General features: G+C 36.6%; 1 protein-coding gene across 15 annotated transcripts in view; it reads left to right on the top strand.

Annotated features, from left to right (window-relative positions):
• The window catches only part of CADPS2 (calcium dependent secretion activator 2), a 485,983-nt gene that overhangs the window by 401,124 nt on the left and 63,283 nt on the right, over nt 1–21,576 (top strand). For 10 of the 15 annotated variants that reach the window (XR_012334053.1, XM_033863190.2, XM_073809877.1 and 7 more), the window contains 5 exons: nt 1,664–1,820; nt 14,013–14,154; nt 19,029–19,184; nt 20,565–20,712; nt 21,439–21,453. Coding sequence is in view for 14 of the 15 variants with exons in the window: in XM_033863190.2 (XP_033719081.1) it covers nt 1,664–1,820; nt 14,013–14,154; nt 19,029–19,184; nt 20,565–20,712; nt 21,439–21,453 (618 nt within the window). In the remaining variant the exon portion in view is untranslated. The remainder of the gene's footprint in view (nt 1–1,663; nt 1,821–14,012; nt 14,155–19,028; nt 19,185–20,564; nt 20,713–21,438; nt 21,454–21,576) is intronic. The other 5 variants (XM_073809879.1, XM_073809876.1, XM_073809878.1 and 2 more) reach the window with 1 other exon arrangement.

Raw genomic sequence — 21,576 nt, 5'->3', positions numbered from 1 at the left:
TCTACTGAGAAATCTGCTAATAGCCTTATTCTTGTATATGATGAGTCACTTTTCTCTTGCTGCTTTCAAAATCCTCTCTCTGTCTTTAATTTTTGACATTTTAGTTATAATGTGTCTCAGAGTAGACCTCTTTTGGTCAACCCATTTGGGATCTTTTGGGCTTCATCAATGTGTATGTCCATTTCTTTCAGATTTGGAAAGTTTTCAGCCATTATTTCTTTAAATAAATTTCCTGACCCTTTCTCTTTCCCTTATCTTTCTGGAACTCCAGAAATATGTATTTGATAATACATACCAACTTGGTTCCCTTGAAGATGTACCACAAATCTCATAGGCTTTTCTTCACTCCTTTTCATTCTTTCTTTTTGTTCCTCTGACTAGATAATTTCAAATTACTTGTTTTCAAGTTCATTGATTCTTTCTTCCACTTGGTCAAGTCTACTGTTGAAGCTGTCCTTTAAATTTTTTGGTTATTGTGTTCTTCAGCTCCAGAATATTTATTTGGTTCATTTTATGGTTCTCTTTGTTGAACTTCTCAGTTTTTTCATATATTATTTTCCTGATTTCATTTAGTTGTCTGTCTTTGTTCTCTTGTAGCTCACTGAACTTCTTTAAAAGAATTTTTGAACGTTTTTAGGCAATTTGTAGATCTCCATTTCTTTGGGATTGTCTATGGGAGCTTTATTTTGTTTGGTGTCCTATTTCTAGATTCTTCATGATCTGGTAATCTTACCTTGGTGTTGTGCATTTGAAGAAACTGTCTCTTCTTCCTTTCTTTACAGACTGACTTCAGCAGGGAAAGCCTTCACCAGTCAGCCCAGCCAGATATTCCGGGTGGTCTGGTTGGTAGGATCCATAGGCAGGCTGGCTGGTGGGCCTGCTGCCAGGTTACATGGGCAGGCCACCTTATTTTTGAGAACCTCCTAAAAAGTAAATACTCTTTTCACCCATCTAAACAGCAGAGATTTTTTTTAAGTGATTATTGTTACTACCTAAAAGGCATTGAAAAATGCCCAGCGGAGTATAAAGTAATAAACAGGACATACACAGCCTTGCCCCTGTGGGGTTTACAGTCTAATTTAAGAGGCAGACATTAAAATATTTATATGTGTGGTCATAGACACAGTACTAAGTCTTGTGAAATGGAAATACTTGGTATCAGAGAGACTATCTAGGAGGACATAATTTACACTGGAGGGTCAGGAAATCCCTCTCTATGAAAGTGTGTTTTAGCTTTAGACCTTAGATTCATAAAAAAATACTACAAATAAAGTGTAATCTTTTTTAAATGGGAAATAATTTTGTAGATACATGTATTTAAATAGTAAACAAATTTGGCATTGATAAATAAAATATGAAATCTAATGTAGAATTAAAATGTAAAATGACATTTATTGCTTTATTTTTTAAAATACATTTTTGATTTAGAACATTTGAAAAATACATAAAACAAAAATTCCTTGTATCTCATAATTTATACATAACTACTATTTGGCATATTTATTTCCAATTCTTTTTTCTGTGACTAGAAATATTAAAACATTTGGTATCATACTCTACAACAGTGTCCTACAGTTTCACTTTTAATGACATATTTTTACAGTATTTGTGTATGTTTCTAACAGGTAATGTACGTTTACATCATTTCTTTATTTGTTTACAGGCGTTTGCCTGGTGGCCTGATTTATTGGCAGAGCATGCAGAGAAATTTTGGGCTTTATTCACAGTGGATATGGATACTGCACTGGAAGCACAACCACAAGACTCCTGGGACAGTTTTCCTCTTTTCCAGCTGCTTAATAATTTCCTCAGAAATGACGGTAAGCACTTGCATTTTCTTTAGGGTAGAAATGGGGAGGAGGGGAGAACTTTGTGTGTGTGAGTCTGGATTTAAGGAGCTCTAGCGGTCACCCAACAAGAATCAACACGGGTAACGTTAACATTTGCTCAGTCTCCCCCGGTATATCCGGCCCGGGTCTGGGCGAGACCAGCAGCACTCTCACATTGGTCCACTGGCCTCTAAAATTGCTCTCATTCTACCCTCCTGCTTCATCAGGCACTGACAACATAGGTACCTTCTCAGTGTACCTGTGAATCAGAAAATCTTCAAAGGTTAACATTTCTAAAGTACCTGAGAATTTAAGATCTCTGAAAGACACCTTAGAAACTTATTATTCTAGACATCATGCCATGTTAAGGCTTCTACTAATACACACTGTGCTAATATTGTTTGCCTGAAGAGATTCGGTTCTACAGATGATAGGAATATTGCCCTGCGGTATTGCTTGCTCTCTCAGTATTTAGAAATTGAAGAGAACGTAAAGGTTCTCTGTTGCGATATTTTTTTCCAATGCAGTAATAACTTTTATAATTATTCTGGTACATGGTCTTCTAGCAGCCAGTATAAACATAGTTTTCAGTCAGGATTTTTGGAGGCATTTCTTAGCCTACAGATTCCTGTGGGCCTTTCCTCTGATGATTCTTTTTGAAGTTTCCCTTCAACTCACGTTTGGTTTCTACTGACAGCCTTTTGCTTCAACACTTGCAGTGGTCTTGGGGTCACTAATTCCCTATTGTATCACACTACTCTCAGTATAAACCAGGTTGAACTCTGCCTCTTTCTAACCTCTGGTTCTGACTTGTTCTGCCGGATCCATGGAATGGCCTTCTTTTGTTTCATAAGTTCTTCTCCCAGCTATTATTCCCAGTTATTTAACTCTTTCTCATGTGATAGCGTTTTCATGCCCATCACCATTTTTATCACCTTCCTCTAAGAAGGTCTCACTCCGCTTTTCAATATTGCTCTGGAGTGTGATGCTAAGAAGTACACGGTGCCCACAACGTTACCTGGGTAACCCAGGCCCCAAGGAGAGCTGCCTGCCTTCTGCCCTGTCTTCCTGCAGCCCACGGCTGCCCTCTCTCCCAGGAGCTTAGTCACACTGGTGATACAGTTCACACTTGCTGTCTTTTAAAACTCCAGATCTCTTTGCTTCTCTCTTTCCAGGATATCACTACTCTGTATTTCCAGGTTTAAATTTAAATCTTTTTATTTGACATTTATCTTTGTTTTTTTAAAAATGACTCTCTTGATTTTGTTCATCACCCTAGTCTATCATTTCTTACCTTCCTTTGGTTATTCATCCCTTTGAGTCTATGATAAAACTGCAACTGTTTTACTGGAAAAAACAGCTACATAGATAAGAAATTGTGTGTAATATTGGACTGCCCGTGGACATCTGGATTTGGGACACCAGGGTAAGAACCTTTGTTATACTAATTAATAACATGTTATACTAATTACATAAGAGAGAGAGGCATCATATTATGCTAATTAATAACATGGGCTTTGGTGCCAGACAGATTCACATCTGTCTCTGCTGCTCACTACTTGACCTTTGACGATAGCTTAACCTCGGTAAACTTTAGGTTCTTCATCTATAAAAGAAAGAAATAATAGTACCTACAGTGTCATTGGTGGTGAGGATTAAAGAAGGTAATAGCTCATGTATAATGAATGCTAAATAAATATTATAGATATTAATCAGTTACAATTTCAGTCTTGATTTTTTTTAGCCATCTTATTCATTCTCTTATCCAATTTCATTTCCAAAAGGCCTTATTAAAAAGCCAAAGAACTAAGCTACAATTCCTAGTTCAGATTCAACAACAATGTCTTCTCTCAGGAGTTGCTATACCCACAGTTATCCGTCTGTGAATCGTTTATTCTGCAAATTGTCCTCAGACAACTTTTACATTCCAGTTTGGTTCCCTCCTGCCAGCTAGCAGACCTCAAATGACCTTCTTCTTTCCCAGTCTCTTATCATCATTTTATTTTCTGCTAAGAAATTACAAGTGAGGTTTAATATTTTCTTACGACAAATATATATCAATAAACTTGCTGCCAAAAATAAATACATGTACAGTATTATACATTTAGTCCCTAAATGAGAATAAATAAACATAGGATTATTTCTAACATTGCTCTTTTCCGCTTGCATGAAAACTCAAGAATTGACCGTATTTAGATTTATTGGGGGGTTTGTTCAAAGATGAAAGTATTTATTAATATTCTCAGTGAAGTAGCAAAGATGTTGAATCATTTAACTTATTCAATATATTAGAATTTATTTATGAGGAAAATAAATATGCTGTAGATTTCTTAGAAATTGGGGAACCTCTACTATAATGCCAATGAATTAACATCTTTTAAAATTTATTTTTAAGAAGAGCTCTTACATTCAAGTGTAATTTTATGAGTCATATCAAAAAGAACAGTAAAAAGAGTATAACAGAAATGTGATTTTTAGCCAAATATTTAATTCAAAAGAATATCACATTCCTCTCCTGTTTTAAACCATTTTTATAATATTGGCTACTATTAAATGCATAAAGTATTGTGTTATGTCATTTTGGTATACATTACTCAATCACACAAAAGCATTGATTAATGATTTCTTTTGAATGTTATCAGTTTGGGGGGGAAGTCTAGATCTAGGCTTTGATTTAGCAGTGATTAACATATTTTAGAAAACATCAGTCATTTCAGAGAAAAACAGCTCCTCTATGTAGTGAGGTAAATAGAAAAGTTCCCCAGTGCTGTAATTTCCTTTTGGTACTGGGAGAGCAGTGTGGTCTGGGTAATTGAAATAGAATGCAGTAACTTTCAACTCAAACTCACAAGTTACCATCCAAAGCCAAGACCACTTAGTAATATCTCAGTAGTTGGTAAGACATATTTTTTTTTTGCTATTAATATCACCCTTGATAATGAAGAATATTGTTAATAATTATGTTTGTTTCATTAAATTCCTGAAATATTCAGATGGTGATTTAGTGAATTCAATCCAAATGTTAAATGTCAACCTATAGCTGCCCCCAAATTGTCCTTTTGGAAAGCTTATAGGAAAACATAAAACTTCTGTCCTTTTACCACCACCTCCCAAAGAAAGATTCTTACATCACTGGCCATGGCCTGACAGTTTTTACCATATTGACCCAACTAGAGGTATAGTCCAAATTCTAATTAATTTAAACCTCAACTAGCCAGGGGTAAAATAGGAACAGATTGCTCCAAAATGTCCAATCTTGTTAAGGGAGATAATTTGCTGGATAACAGTGCTTACTATTACCCCACACGTGGCATACCACTAATTATATAGAGATTTTAAGTGGTTGTGATTTATTACTAATAATGTCACATACTTATGTCTGCTTTTCCAAAATAAAAATTACTAACACATCTCTAACAGAAATATTAGTTAGAATCTGTGCTTTATTTGTGCCTTGAAAGCTTTATAGCTGAGTTGTTTTGGGCTTTTTTTTTAATGAATAATTTAGATGTTCCTGCTGGATGTTTACCATCTTTATTTTGTTAAAATATTTATGCTTTGATATTTAAAAATAAGTGTTTATCTTTAGGGGAGCGGGGAGGATCTTAGACAAACGTCTTCATTTTCCAGCTGAATAAGCTAAACCCCTAGGAGGCGAGGTGCCTGGGCTGGGGCTTGCGGGTAGGAAACCAAGGCAGCGGCAAGGTGGAGCCTGATCACTTAGTCTCCAGCCCACCTCAATCTGCAGGCGCAAATGCAGATTCTGGAGGCATTTATAAAATAAGATCATATTTTTAAAGAAGATAGGAGATTCCTTGAACTTTTATTTTTACCTCATAAAATGTTAGTAAGGGCCTTGAATTATGGGGGCAAAGGAAGCAGGTTGGTTAAAGGGTGCAGAAGGGACCAGATAAAGTATTGTCTTAGCATGTACCTTATAAAACATCCATGACGAGATTTCCAGGGACTGAACTAATTAGAGGAGGAAAGAGATTCAAGACAGTGAATTCGGTTGCTATTTTAAGGAGGGAAAAAAGAACTGTGTCTGGGGTAGGTGTGTTTCCTTACAGTTGGGCGTGATTAGGGAAAATCTTAGCCTCAAGGATCCATGGAGATGAAATGTGGTTTTCCTCGAGGGAAGAGTACCAGCTGCACCACAATTGTAGCAACTGTCCCCAGTCTCCCGCCCCTCACAGGCTCACCCATTGACTCCCAGAGAAGGACTGATGAAGAAAACAAACTCCGGCTCCCTCATTTCTGTCCAAAAAAGACTGAACTCCTGCTTACCTCTCCATCCTTCCTCCATACATCCTGATCCACTCCCCACAACCCAAGTCTTAATTAGATGGGTAATCAATTTAAATGGTATCTCAGGAAACAGTTTTGAAAAACAGATGTATTAAAATTAGGGAAAATAAATGTTTTCATAATGAAGCAATTAGCATGATAGTTGAATGATCCTGAATGACTATGAAGCTGGTACAAATAGATTCTACCCTTGCGTGCCGTTTTCCACAATTGTCCTGTCCTGTCGATAATCCGTATGGCAAGTGACTGCTTCTGACAAATGAAAGCCATCTGCAAATGGCACAAATCATCTCTTTCAGTACTACCGAAAGACAGACTCTTGGAGCTAGTCACCTTTTAATCTGTGGATATGCTAGCAAGTGGCAAATGACCATTCTGTTGGGAACTGATTCCCAGCTGAAAAATACCACGGTGCTTCTTCTTTAATTAACAGCCTTTTCACATTGCTAGCACATTAAAGCCATCCTTAAGAACACCCGTGCTTATATAATCAATGTCACAGCGTCTCTACCTAAACGAATAATAAATGTTCAGGCTCTACACTAAGTGAAAACCTATCCTCCAAGACTTTCACCTTCATAAAGATGGGCTCATAAAAATGGAGAAAAGAAAAATTGGAATGTGGTCTCATGAGGATAAAAAGGCTAGTGTTAATAATTAACAAGGAGAGTGAAGTGGAGTCAAATTAGCCATAATAGAGCCCAGAGTGACTGGCAGAGTCACCTCTCATTATCAAAAAACTCATTAAGAAATGAAGAGGTGGAAATCCTGGTGGTTATTCTCACACTTCAGCTGTATCAGAGATTATTTTTTAGATTTCTTTCAAATGAAGAACAGTTAGGTCACCATATTGCATATTAGGTTAATTTTCAGGCTTTGAAATATGGAGGGCTGGCACCTGCGTGTCATTCTACCTCAAGAGCTTAAATGAGCTGTACATCTGAAATTCACAAATTGGTGTTTACAGTTATATCTGTATATACATCTACTAGGAATAATGCAGAAAGGATATGACTTCTAGATTATAGCAGAGCTGTGTGCCAGGTTAGTTTTATAGCTCTTTTACAAATGATGAAATGACCACTAAAACTCAAAAATGTATTTAACACCAATCCCAAGAGCTGATTGAATTCAAAATTGTGTGTCAGAACTTGTTTTACTGACTAATATAGTAAAAGAAATGAAAAAGCAAGGAGTCACTAGCTTTTTCTTAAATGGAATGCTGCAGTACTGCTCTAGTATCTTTTTACTACATGTAGACATTTTAAAATTTTAATCTGTATATTTTCTTAGAAATTAGTGCCTTAGAGAAAATAACCTAAAGTGCTCTAACAGTGTTCTTCACTATAGATTTGTAGAAACATCTTTAACTCTTGAAGGCCACAAACGTCAGGAACCCCACACTTGAAGGCTATTGATCATGTTACAGCCGTACTCAGTTGTTTCCATTACCGGGACGGTACTGTGGGACATAACCCCAAAGATTAGAAGGTTGTATGTAACTGGAGTAAAATTTCAGACTTTTCCATTTGGCTTTAATACTAGTCTCATAAAATCCAGCATGAGAATTGCTAGACCACGAGACTTTGCTTATTTTTGCCCGAAGCCTTGCTTAATGTTTATATTGATTTTTTCCTGAATTAATTCTGCAAGAAACAGGGGCTGAATGCCTACAATTTACCAAATCCCAGTCACCTTACAGATACATGGGTAAAAAACAATTCCTGCCCTTGAAAAGCATATAATTTAGTGGAGGATATGGGCATATATGCAGTACTAACTATAATGCACCAGATTGTAAAACTGTAATTCAATGATGTGTACTCTGTGCTATGACATTTTTAATTATAGTTTTAAACTTGGTTTTGTTTGATTTGGATTTGTTGCCCCCAAAATAATAAACATTATAACATCAGTGCTCTCATTCCTTGTTACCTCCTATCTCTAGATAGATAGATAGGTAGATAGATAGATAGATAGATAGATAGATAGATAGATAGGTATTTTTTAACAAGTGCCCTGAGAGGAAAGGAAGAGTTGGGTGTGGATTTAGGAGGTTATCATTCCAGTATAGTATAAATTAAATATTACCAAACTATGTAAAATTGCTTATCAGATTTTTAGTTAAAAGGAGAATAAAAAACTGAAGAGTTTTCTATTTTACTTAAACCTCAGCAGGATGCTCTCAGAGTTTCCTTTAGGGGGTGGATTATTCAATAAACAGATATTTATTGAGTGCCTGCTTAATGTGCCAGATTCTTGGCTGGGCGCTATTCCTAGATCTGAGTGGGGAGGAAGTTTGGTTTGGTTTGTGTGTATGTGTTTTCTTTTTACATACTGCTGTTCTAGGCTGCAGTCCTCCAGGCTTTTCTCCTGAAGCCCATAGTCATATTTCCTGTGATGGGGATCCCATTATATGTATTTGTCAACATAGAGAGTGATCTATTAATTTTATATCTTAGTCCATGGTGCTTGCATTGTTAAGGATTGGTACAGTTTGTAGTCCCTTGAATAATTGTTGTTTTCTGGCAAAATCTATTGTTTTTATTGTGGTTTGTGTGGTTGGGTATTTTTTGTGGTTTTTTGCTGGTCATAAATTACTCATTCCCTTCTGAAATGCCTAATTAGAATTAGAATTTTAGGGGGGAGTTTCATTCTTCCTAGTAATCCACGAATGCTGACTAATTAGAAGGAGGAATGCAGATATAAGATTGGATTATATGGTCTCAGGAGTCAACAGCGTATTTTTACCCTAAACACAGTATGTGAACTCTTTTATCTGCTTATCCTTAATTTATCCAGTGGTTATTGTCTCAGTAATCGTTATTAATTGGATTGTAGTTTAAATTCTGTGTTGAAATCTTACTATTAAAAGCCTATGACAAGTACTTTTGTAAATGTAAGACTCTTTTGGGTCTGTAAAGAATCAACACTAATTTATTAATTATTGGGATGCTCAAAATAACTGGGCACATCTGCCCCTCTAGTTTACCTTTTATTTAAGCCTTTTGCTTTCTTTTTGCCATTTCTAATTGTACTGTTGGGCTTGATGTCATTGATGCTTCCCTATTTTCTGACAAGGTGATATTTGGAGATATAGAATAGAATCTTTTGGAAAAAAATATTTTTATCAACCAACTAGATGCTAATCCTCCACTTATGTTCTCGTAACCACTATTTGAGACTCCTTCTGAGCAGTTCTTTCTACTTCCACACCTCTGGTATATTGTCAGAAACGTTCTTGGATGAGGCCACATTGAGAACTGGCCTCTTCTAGTGAGCTTTTAGCCTTGTAAAGGCTTGATTTGGACAGGTGGCAGCCCCAAATCCTAATCTGTCCTTATTAAACCATATGGAGAAGATAGAAGCACTCATTCTGATGCCTGGGGTTACACATTACGATGGCTTTTGACAGCGTCTGATAGGAATGGGATGCAAACTGGCATATGGACAACTGAGAAAAGGAGCATGCCTTTACATACACAAGTATAGTGTCATCTGTATTCCAGGAGTCTTGCCTTTTGAAACCGGATTCTCCCTTTTCTTTCTTTCCCTTTCCATGTGTATTTTCTCTTCATTTCTTCTCATTTTTCCTCTTCCTCTTTCTCCCCTCCATCCCGTCTCTCCCTCCATTCTTCCTCGCCTTTCCTGAACCTGATTACCAAAGAAATACTACCAATTGCCAATTTTCTAAAACTTTTGAACATGGGTTTATAATTGGATTGACTTTAATGAAAAGGAAAACTCTGCTGAAACGTAAGCAAACTTTTGGCCAGAATTCAATATTTGTGACCATTCTTAGGAAATACAGGAACTCTCCATTTTCTCCTCATTCTGCAGGATGTAATAGTTTGCTATCAAGTCATGACTGAACAGAGAAAATCCTCCCTTTGGTACATTCATTAAAATAAGAGACATAGAATTCCCTGGTGTTCCAGTGGTTAGGATTCTGGGCTTTCACTGACGGGACCCTGGTTTGATCCCTGGTCAGGGAACTAAGATCCCACGAGCCACGAAACCCGGCATGGCCGAAAGAATAATAATAGTAATAAAATAAGAGACATAAAATAGACAACATTCATATCCAGTAGAACTTTTAGCAGCATGATCTTGGACGTATGGGTCTAAAAATAGGATTTCTCATAAAAATGTTTAGTACTATATATTTTATAGAAAATATGAAGAGCTACACAGGCCTCAGAAGTTCTTATACAGAATAATAATGTAGTAACTATGTAGTAATCTTAATAGTGTATACAGGTAGTCATTCATTCAACAAACGTTTGAACACTTGCTCTGAGCCAGGGACTTTGTTGGATACTAAGAATACAGACATGGTCCCTTCTCCAAGGACCTTGCACACTCATAGGAAGAAAGAGATATGTCAATGAGTACAGAAGTATAACATGGACTACAGTAGAAACCTGTGCAGGGTGGAGAATAAACATGGGAAACCAGTAATCAGGGAGAGGGACAGCAGAATGAAGCATTTCAAGGAAGACTTGGAGGGGAAAGTGTATACTTGAACTGAAACATGAAAATCATTATGTCTGGACCACAGGAAGTAGGGGGGTCAGGCAAACGATAAGAGCCAGAGAGGTCATATTAAGACACCTCATAGGGACTTCCCTGGTGGTCCAGTGGTAAAGAATCCACCTTACAATTCAGGGGACGTGGGTTTGATCCCTGGTCAGGGAACTAAGATCCCACATGCTACGGGTCAACTAAGCCTGCGCGCCACAACTACTGAGCTCGCGCGCCTCAGCTAGAGCCTGCGTGCTGCAAACTACGGAGCCCACATGCTCTGGAACCCACACGCCACAACTACAGAGCCCACGCGCCCTGGAGCCTGTGTGCCACAACTAGAGAAGAGAAAACCCGCACGCCGCAACGAAAGATCCTGCATGCCTCAATGAAGATCCCGCATGCCGCAACTGACCCGATGCAGCCAAAAATAAATAAATAAATAATAAATAAATCTTTAAAAAAAAAAAAAAAGACATCTCATAGATGGCTTTCATTCCATGCTAAGGCTTTTGAAGTTTTTCTTGAGGATCCATTAAAGAATTATAATCTTTGGGAGGTACATTATTTGTTTTACATTTTAGCAAGCCCCTCTGCTTGAGATTTTAAGAAGATGAATGGGCAGAAGGAAAATAAGGAGCCTAAGACCAGTTAGGAGATTATTGCATTAGCCCAGGCAGGAGATGAGAAGGCTGGAACTAGGACAACATCAGTGGTGATGAAGAGAGGGATGAGAAGTGTTAGAAAGATAATAAGGATATAAAATATGCAGGTTTTGACTACGGATTGGAGGTAGGAAGTGAAGGAGAGACCTCTGGTACAACTTCCAGGTTGCTGGTATAATGATCAGGTGGACAATCCCTATTTTCACTCCTAGGGTGAGAATAAGAGAAGAGAAGTAGGCTTATTTAACAAGATAATGAATTCGGTGCTTATCAAGGCTATCAAAAAAGAGAGCTCTTGCTAGAAATACATTCCAGTCAACTGCTACTTAATCTTAGAATCATTATAACATTTAATAATAACTGAGTGTGATTCTCCTTATGTGCTTCATTTTAACAAACTATGACTTCATAGCCAACATATCTAATCTCTAAATGTACAGTAGAGTAGCATTTGAATGGATGAGGCAGAGTGCTCATTTGTAGATATAATTTGTTACATAAGAGAGCTCTTGCTAGAAATACATTTGAGTCAACTGCTACTTAGTCTTAGAATCATTATAACATTTAATAATAACTGAGAGTGATTCTCCTTATGTGCTTCTTCATCTTAAGAAAGTAAGTACGGCTTAATAGCCAACATACCTAATCTCTAAATGTATAATAAAGTAGCATCTGAACTGATCAGGTAGAATGCTTATTTTCAGAGGTAATGATTTGTTAACATTAGCATATGTTTTGGCTCTGGTGTACTTAAAAATAATGACAATATTTAACAGTACCTATCAAGGTGCAGAGCCTAAGGTTCTTTATACTTTTTATTAGTAAGCCATATAAATTAAGACTTAGGCACACAGTCTAGCTGTATAGCAATGTAAAATTATCCAGCTTTCAATGCGTATTATAAGCGCATTGAATATTTTCACAGTGTTCACTTTTTTATTGAAATATAGTTGATGTATAATATATAAGTTACAGGTGTACAATATAGTGATTCACAATTTGTGAAAGGTTATACTTCATTTATAGTTATTGTAAAATATTGGCTATATTCCCTGTATATTCCCTGCTATATTCCTCCAAGTATATCCTTGGAGCTTATTTTATACCTAATAGTTTATACCCCTTAGTCCCCTTCCCCCTTCCCACTGGCTCTTTTTGTTTTATTCACTGGTTTATTATATTTTTTATATTCCACATATAAGTGATATTATACAGTATTTGTCTTTCTCTGTCTGACTTATCTCACTTAGCATAATGCCTTCCAAGTCCATCCATGTTACTGCAGATGGTAAAATTTCTTTTCTTTCTTTTTTTAATGGCTGAGTAGTATTCCATTGTATACGTATACCACATCTTCTTTCTCCATTCATCTGTTGATGGACACTTAGGTTGCTTCCTATCTTGACAATTGTAAATAATGCTGCTATGAACATTGGGGTGGATGTATCTTTTTGAATTAGTGTTCTTGTTTTTTTGGATATATACACAGGAGTGAAATTGCAGAAAGACCCCAAATATTCAAAATAATCTTGAGAAAGAGCAGAGCTGGAGGAATCATGTTCCCTGAGTTTAGTTTACTTTTCAGTTCATTGAATATAATCGTTTTGGTAACCTTTTCACTTTTTCATGTTGTAACTGAGTTTTGTTTTTTTTTTGTGGTACGCAAAGCACTAGCAGATTCAGTGTCTGGGGAGAGCTAGATTTCCTGGCTCACAAACAGCTGTCTTCTCACTGTATCTTCAAGGGTGAAAGGGTCAAGGGAATGTTTCTGGGGTCTCTTTGATAAGGATCCTAATCCTGTTCTTGAGGGCTCTGCCCTAGACCTGACCATCTCCCAAAGATCCCATCTCCTAATACCATCATACTGGGAGTTAGGATTTCAACATATGAATTTGGGAGAGACACATTCAGTCTATAGCACTGACCTGTGTTCTAATAAAACTATGACCTGTACATAGAAAGCAGCCATCTTTTAGTGGAGGTAAGTGCATGTTGTCCAGCAGTCCTGTCCCAGTAGTGCAAATTCTTAGACGTCTGCAATGGCTTCAGGTTGGATGTCCTATATCATAATTCAGTGAAGACTAACGGACAACTAAAAAATGCATGTGATATGCTGACTTTTTTAATACCCATGTGAAAAAGTAAATGCCTAAGAAGAAAATCCACAAATAACTAAAAAGTTCATGAAGCAGAATAGACATTCGCAAGGCCACAGTCACCCTCCTGCTGAATTAAACTAGTGTATCTCTTAGAAGCAATCAAACTTATCTCTTAGAATTGAACAGGTTTAGCTCTTCTGTGATACACAGCATACCACAGGTATTCTAACTCTGTTTAATTGCTGTATTTACACGTGTCAAGACCTTCAGGGAATTCAGCAGCTCCCTTGAATCTCCAGCAAGTGGTCAGATGCCTCGTGTGCTAAACCTCTTAGAAAATAAAACCATACCACCTGGCAGGAACATTTTATAGAGATATAATCTATCTGTGGTTTTGACAGCCATATATAGAAGGTCAATTGTACTTCTTGATCAATTTTCATGACACGATATCCAATATGAGGGGCCAGACCTCTGTATTTTATTGGTTCTGTGTCAGACTCTTTCCAGAAAAGATTTTCGTCCATATTTTCCAAATGCCTGCTATTATCCCTCTGACAAACACTGTTTCTGCTTGACTATTTCAGCACTTCTATGTAATGGAAAATTTCATAAACACTTGCAAGAAATCTTTGTGCCCTTGGTTGTCCGCTACGTGGATCTCATGGAGTCCTCCATCGCCCAGTCAATTCACAGAGGTTTTGAGCAAGAGACATGGCAGCCTGTCAAGTAGGTATCTTGCCTAGTGTCCACAGAGCCCCTGTCTCTTCTATGCTGACCTTATGACTTTACACGTGGCCATCTGTAGTTATTGCTTATGGTGGTCCCTTCCCACGTTGTTTGTTTCTTTACAGGAATATCGCCAACAGTCTTCCCAATGTAGCTCTTCCAAAAGTTCCAAGTCTGCCTCTTAATCTTCCACAGATTCCTAGCTTTTCTACTCCTTCGTGGATGGCTTCTTTATATGAGTCCACGTGTGTATCCCTCACTTATTTCCTGGTGCTGTGTTAGCTGGTGCATGGCCTGGGCTGTATTCTGTGCAGATGTGTTTAGATTGCATGGCATTTATCATTGGTTGAGGAATACTATGTTTGATTTTATTTGTTTTGAGTTTTTGAAGCTATTAAGCTAAGCTTAGCATATCAATGATAAATAATATAGATTTTTAAAAAAAAATACTCACTGGTTTGATGTCGTTCATATGTAATCTGTGGGGCAGGGGTCATTTTGTGGCCCAGGTTGTAGACTCTAGTCTAAGTGGTATAACCAGAGTTCTCCATATTCAGACAAGCAGTGTGGTTAACGGTTGGTATGTATCTCCAGGATCCTTAGTTGGCTCCAGCTTTGTTACTGCCACTTGGTTTATCTTGTATATGTAGAAAAACCTTTGTAAGAACAGTTTCAAGAACATAATCTTTTTCTGCTTTAATCTTAGTCTCACCTTTAAAGAAATAATAATGCAGGCTCCAGAGAATGGGTTGTCCTTTGTTTCTCAGTACCAACAAGTTCTTCTTTTGTCCTTTCATATATCATTTGATGCACCTTGTTATTTTTAAGTAATTTTTTTTTTTTTGCGGTACGTGGGCCTCTGACTGTTGTGGCCTCTCCCGTTGCGGAGCACAGGCTCTGGACGCGCAGGCTCAGCGGCCATGGCTCACGGGCCCAGCCGCTCCGCGGCATGTGGGATCTTCCCGGACCGGGGCACGAACCCGTGTCCCCTGCATCGGCAGGCGGACTCTCAACCACTGCGCCACCAGGGGAGCCCTAAGTAATCTTTATATCATTACAAACCATATTTATTAACTCCACATTTTGCTGAGCCTACCTATTGCAGATTCAGTAACCAAGAGTCATTAAAGTGAAAAGGACATGGGCTTTGAAATCGATCAGCCCCACATTTAGATCCCAGCTTATTCATTGTTAAGTCTTCCTTTGCCTCAGTTTCCTCAACTCTGAAATGGTTATGGCACCTAACTTAAAGACGTTTTTTGTGAGAATTTTTTAAAAAACTGAAAAGTGCCTGGCACAGCATAGGGTCTCGATAGATGATAACCACTCCTATTCTACATTATGATTGTTATTACTATAATTATTATTACATTATCGTCAATCATCATTATTACTCATAACTGTATGGTTGTCAAAAGTATGAGCCTCACAGCAATCAAATGGACTCAATAACAGCCCATGCTTTGCACAAGGTCTCTCATGAAGTCAGCTAGAAAGAATAATAATTATAAGAAGAAAATTAGCTACCATTTATAGAGAATTTGTTGTATAAAGTGCCAAATTCTTTATCTCGGTTAAGCTTTGTAACAACCCTGTGAGGTAAATGTCACTTTCCCTATTTTACAGTTAAGGAAACTAAGTCACAAAGAAGTCAAAAGGCAAAACTTACGAGTGTCTCACAGTAAGCAAATGACAAAGACAAGATTTGGACCCAGGTTTGCTTGACTCCAAAGCTCTCACTCCGATTATTAATATATTTTGCTTCCAGAGAATATACTGATTAAAAAGTTGTCCAACATCCAAAACCTATCCCATCACCACATGTCAAATCTATTCCCAGTCTAATCTGCATATAATCAAAAAAGAGAGAGAGAAACAAAGACCAAGGAAGAGAATGATAACTTGCAAAATAGTTTGGCAGTTTTTCTCCAAATTAAACATCAACACTATACTCATAATAATTATTAAGATATTAGGTTACATGTGAATCTTTTTCTTACAAGCAAATGCTTTGGGCTTTACAAGTGGTGTCTGTGTGTCCTCAGTTATCTAGGAAGTGTAGTGAACCTTTCTAAGTTTATGATTTTTTTTTGTACTTCTTTACATGGTTTTCTAATTTAACTCTTCTTCCTCATTTCCCATCTGTTTAACATCCTTGATTTTAATGAAGAACACTATTTTGGGCACTGCCTTGTGAAATTTAGTGGGGGTTTTTTGTAATTACTCTATTAGCTTTGAGATATATGTGAGCCCTAAATCTCATTATTAGGAGCCCCTTTTTAACAATAACCTGTCTCAGGACAGGAGTGTCCTGTCTTTATAACAAATTGTGACTTTGTAAATAAAGTGCTTCTACTTTCATCATTCTGGGCAAATAAAAAATTATGTTTTACAAGTTAGTTACCATTATCTTTACCTGCCAAGGTTTTCAACACAAGGCTTTGTGTCAAGGTGGCCAGAATTACTGATAATGTTCTGATGTCATTGCAAAGTTTTTTTTAACTTTTCTTATAAAGCATTAAATAACAAGAAAAAAAATCCCATTTCACATATATAAGGAGTTAAAAATACAACTACTGATAAAGTAAAGAGAAATAATACCAAACTAGCCATGAGTCTGAAGATGCGTCTCTACATACTCATGTATAAATCACCTTAAGAGGTGCTCCTCCAAATCTCTCGCTGTATATAAAATCTTCATTCTGGGTTTTTTCGCTCTAGAAGTGAATGCCAGTCAGGTAAGTTTACTGCTGGCATTTTGAGAAAATTATCTCAGACTCCATTTTTCCCGTTTGAATTCTTTAATCTGTTACTAATACTTTTAGGGATAGGTCACTGATGAGAAATAATTTTAAAATGAAAAAGCTCTGAATAAATTGTGGGTTATACATGCCAGCTTGAGAGAAAACCTATTTACATTTTTTCATCTATTTGATTATAACAAACTCTTGTTATCTTACTTACATTCCCAATTAAGCACATGTATCATTCAGAATCTCACCATAACATCAAAGAACAGAAAAAACATATATCCATCTTCTCTATAAAGATTTAATTGTCACATACGATGAGAAAGTCCATTTTTAATAGAATTCTACCTTTACTATTTGGGGGTTTGTTTTGATGGTGGCTTTTGTTGCTGTTGTTTTGTTGTGCTGTTACTTATATTTCTCCAAATTAGAATATTATAAGAAGTAGATTTGCTTCTTTGACAATTATATTCAATAGCTCTTAAAACATAGTTCCTCTATCTACTAAATTGTACACTACAGATGTACAGGAGGATTTTGCTTCAGGACTTTTTTCTCTTATTTTTTATTATATAAATGGCAAAATGGAAAATTGACTATAGTGTTTTCTCAAACATTTTTTACAGCAATGTCAGCATGGTTGTCTGGTTCTTTTGTTTAATGATACATTTGGGGCACTGAATATTAAGGTTTGGAGATATTAAGTGAGGGAAGTGCTATGGGTAGTGTTCACTGCTTTGCTGTGCTCGTTCCCTTGAGAATTTAACTCGGAGGACATCTTGGCTAGACGAGGAGATCATGAGGAATTACTGGCAAAATGGGAGGAGGAAAGCACAGTAGATTGGTGATGGAGCGAAGATGTTGGGCGCTGCAGGGCAGAAATAAGCTTTTAATTAGCCAGAGCAGGAGGTGATTGTTTTTACGCTTGGCTAATTAAGATATATTTAGCTAAACAATGTGGTTATTTAAAAGACTTTTTTATAAAATTTTTCTACCATGCCCTTGTGATAAGTTAGTTTATTTTATTTTAATATTTTTCTTTTACAAACCTAAAATATAAATTTTAGGTTAGTATATGTTAAAATTTTGGAAAGCTAAGCAGAAATGAATCATACAGCAGTTTTTGTTTTTTTGTTTTTCTTTTGTTCTCTTTTACAATTAAGTTTCAGTATACATAGGAATATTTTATTTTCAAATCATCTATTTTCCTATTAGGCTGTATACTTGCTTAATGAAAAGTAATAATATTATCCTTTACTCAAATATGATATACTCTGACACAAATTACCTTCTCACATGGTGTGAAAATATGGTCCCTAGAGTAACTTTACCATAGTAGTGAGTGCATAGCAGACCTTGGCTCCATGGTTAGATAGATGGAAGGACCTGAAATATATGATGGTGCTCCAACTTGAGAGCACCTTGAATATCTTTTCTCTGTTAGACCATACCTGGTACTAAGTTAGGTTTGATTATGAATAAGAAAAGGCACAAAGCATTTCAAAGTAAAAGTAAGATTTGCTTCCCTACCCAGCCTGTTACTTCATTCCCAGTACCTGTTTCACCTTTACCTGTAACTGAGAAATTTAAGGCCCTGAAGGCTACATACCTACAGATAAACAGAAGCCATCATCATGGCTGTCATCATGATGACAGAGGCACGTATGCATGAGTTAAATAAAGCTGCTAGTTGCTGTTATATGAATTTTCTGGCATAAAACATACTTTTCTGAATATCTAGGAGGAAATGTGTATTTTATCTTTATCCTAGAGATTGGTAAAGAACGATTTAAGATGTTTGTTCCTATGTATATAATTTGATTTCCTTAGTAAAGAATCATTATTCATTTTACCCCTTTTTAATGAAACCCTACTACTATATTTCCATTTTGTTCTCCTTGCCTTATTCATTAAGAAGTGAAAGGGGAAAATTAGAAGGTTGAACGAAGAAAAGTATTGATCACTAGGGGGTTTACGTAGTATTTTTTCACTGAGGGCAAGTGATACAGAAAAGAAGAAACAGTGTTTTGATGGCAAGTGATACAGAAAAGAAGAAACAATGTATTGGTGACGCAGCTAACAGTGGAAGTTTACGATGTTCTTCATTTTTCCCTTTTCTTCTAGCAATGGCTCAGCAACATCAGAAGACCTTTTTTGGAAACTCGATGCACTGCAAATGTTTATATTTGATCTTCACTGGCCAGAACAAGAATTTGCCCATCACTTAGAGCAAAGACTTAAACTAATGGCCAGTGATATGATAGAGGCCTGTGTCAAAAGGTAGACATGTATTTTCAAGTTGCTGCTTACTCTGCCAACCCCCAAAATACCACTTTTCACCAAGTCTCTTCTATATAATTGTCACAAGGAAGGTTTCAACATGTACCACTTTTCCAAAATTTCAAGGACATTAGGTCCTTTGACCTGAATTCTGGGGACCCATGTAATTGATAAAATTGGCCTGCTACCTTTTCTCGGGTCTCCTAACCATTACCCTCATCAATAGCACCCGTACTGTATTAATCCTTTCTGTTGTGCTTATTATCCTCTGGGAATACTGTGCTTGAAATTCCCAAAGCAATACTTCCTGAGACATATGGAGGAGATCTGTTAAGTACTTTACGCATTACTTACTGTGTCTGTGTGCTGTGAAATGACATGGCAAACTCCGTGGACGATCATTGCCATCAATTGTTCTGTTTTTCTGGCATTCTCTATCCCCATCGGATGAATTCCGAGTATCTATTTACATTCTTTCAGAACTTAACCAGAAATAAGTTATGAGGCTTTGGATTCTTCCACATGTGCTTTCCTTTTCTTTAATACTTTTTACAAAATCAGTATTGCATCCTAATTAGCATTGTTTTCCCCATTGCCCTAGTTCACAACATGTGCAAGAACAGTGAGGGCAGCATACGGGAATAACAAATTCTGGTTGGAGCAATTAGTAATCCTGAATTCTTTAAAGCAAGAAAAATCCTGTCTTTCGAATAATGTTTAATGGCTTTGTAAAGCAAGGCCATGAATTAGATTATTTAATGTTTAAAAACATTCATGTTCGTCATCTGTGATTCTGATGTATCAAATCTATGGATATTCTTTGGCTACTTTAGCAAAACCATTTCCAAACTACCTGTTATGCAGTTTCTTTAAAAAACCTAAATGCAACTTCAGGTATTTGAAAGAGAAACTAAATGGCATAAAAGAATTACACATTCTCCATTGCACACTGATTATGGTGTTTTAGTGTTTTCTAGACTTGTCCTTTTTTTGATGTGGTGAACACTCACACAGAGGATTTGTTCTGCTTTAACATAGAGAAGCAGGTGATTTTTCTACTTGGATATTCATTCAGACAGTTAAGCGCAACTATGAAGTTTTTCCATGAAAAGTACACACTAGATGTAACAAATAGCTTCATTTGGGTAGAAATATTGTCTGAGCGACTGCAAAAGCTATGTTTAATATAAAATACCACAGTCTGATCTTTCATACGAGACACCTGAAAAGAAGAGCATCCTACCTCCTAGCTCCCAGGCAATGCCACACCCCATATTTGCATGTTTTAAATTAGCATCTTGTAGTTTTGATTTCACTTTTACAAAACAGGTGGGACATATGTCAGAAGTTCTTACTCTGAATTCATGTTTTAATGAATAGAACAAGAACTGCATTCGAACTCAAGCTGCAAAAGGCAAGCAAAACAACTGACTTGCGCATCCCAGCCTCTGTGTGTACAATGTTTAATGTATTAGTTGATGCCAAAAAGCAAAGCACCAAACTCTGTGCCCTGGATGGAGGACAGGAGGTAAGTGGAGACTGAATGTCCCATGTGGAAATGCACCACTGGGTGCCCTGGTGGAGGAGGATGCTGTTTCTAGAAGTCTCTCACTTGACTAGATTAAAAAGGCCACGTTCCCCCATACAAGTGTTTGATCTTTACTATAATAATGGAATGCCCCTTTATCCTTTGCTCTTGTCAATTTCTTCTTTTTAATATAAAGACTGCCCAAAATTTTACAAGTGGCCATTGAATTTCAGATATACCTTTTAACGGCTTAGGTGTTGTGTATTTACATAAACCTTGCTTTTCACAAGCAAATGAGAAAGCTAGAAAGCTACTTACTTTGTTTATACAAATATAGAGTATCCAGAGTTTGCATACAAAAAACAGGTCACAGAAAATAGCGCATGAAATATTTTATTTACACAAAAGTTTCCATTTCTTTTAAAGATCAAGTAGAAATGTACTTAAAGATGGGGCTTTGCTTTTCTTCAATAAATACCCCGTTGTTTCAATTTGATTTCTATTTTGTTTGATTCTATACTCAGAAATACAGTTTATTTTACTCCATGATTTATTTTTGTTGAGAGTGGTGATTGGGTGAAATGGATCTCTTTTTCTTAGATTATTTGTTTAAGTTGATTTTTTATTGCATCTTTTCCCATGGTAATTACCTTTTCATCATTTCTTTATTTTTCCCTTATGTTCTCCTTCATCATCTTTTTATTTCCCCCCCATGGCATGATCCAGTTTGGTAGTCAGTGGGTAAGTTTCTTTTTTTTAAAAAAAGCACATTTTCATTTGAATTATTATTTTCGTATGTGTACATTTTTTATTTTCGTCTTTTCAAATTTAAATAATATAATTAATTCCATTTTCAGGTTTTTG

The sequence above is a fragment of the Tursiops truncatus genome, chromosome 9 (assembly GCF_011762595.2).
Source record: "Tursiops truncatus isolate mTurTru1 chromosome 9, mTurTru1.mat.Y, whole genome shotgun sequence".
NCBI classification, from domain to species: Eukaryota; Metazoa; Chordata; class Mammalia; order Artiodactyla; family Delphinidae; genus Tursiops; species Tursiops truncatus.
Note: the sequence above shows the minus strand (reverse complement) of the source record. Positions and strands in the feature narration are given on the sequence as shown.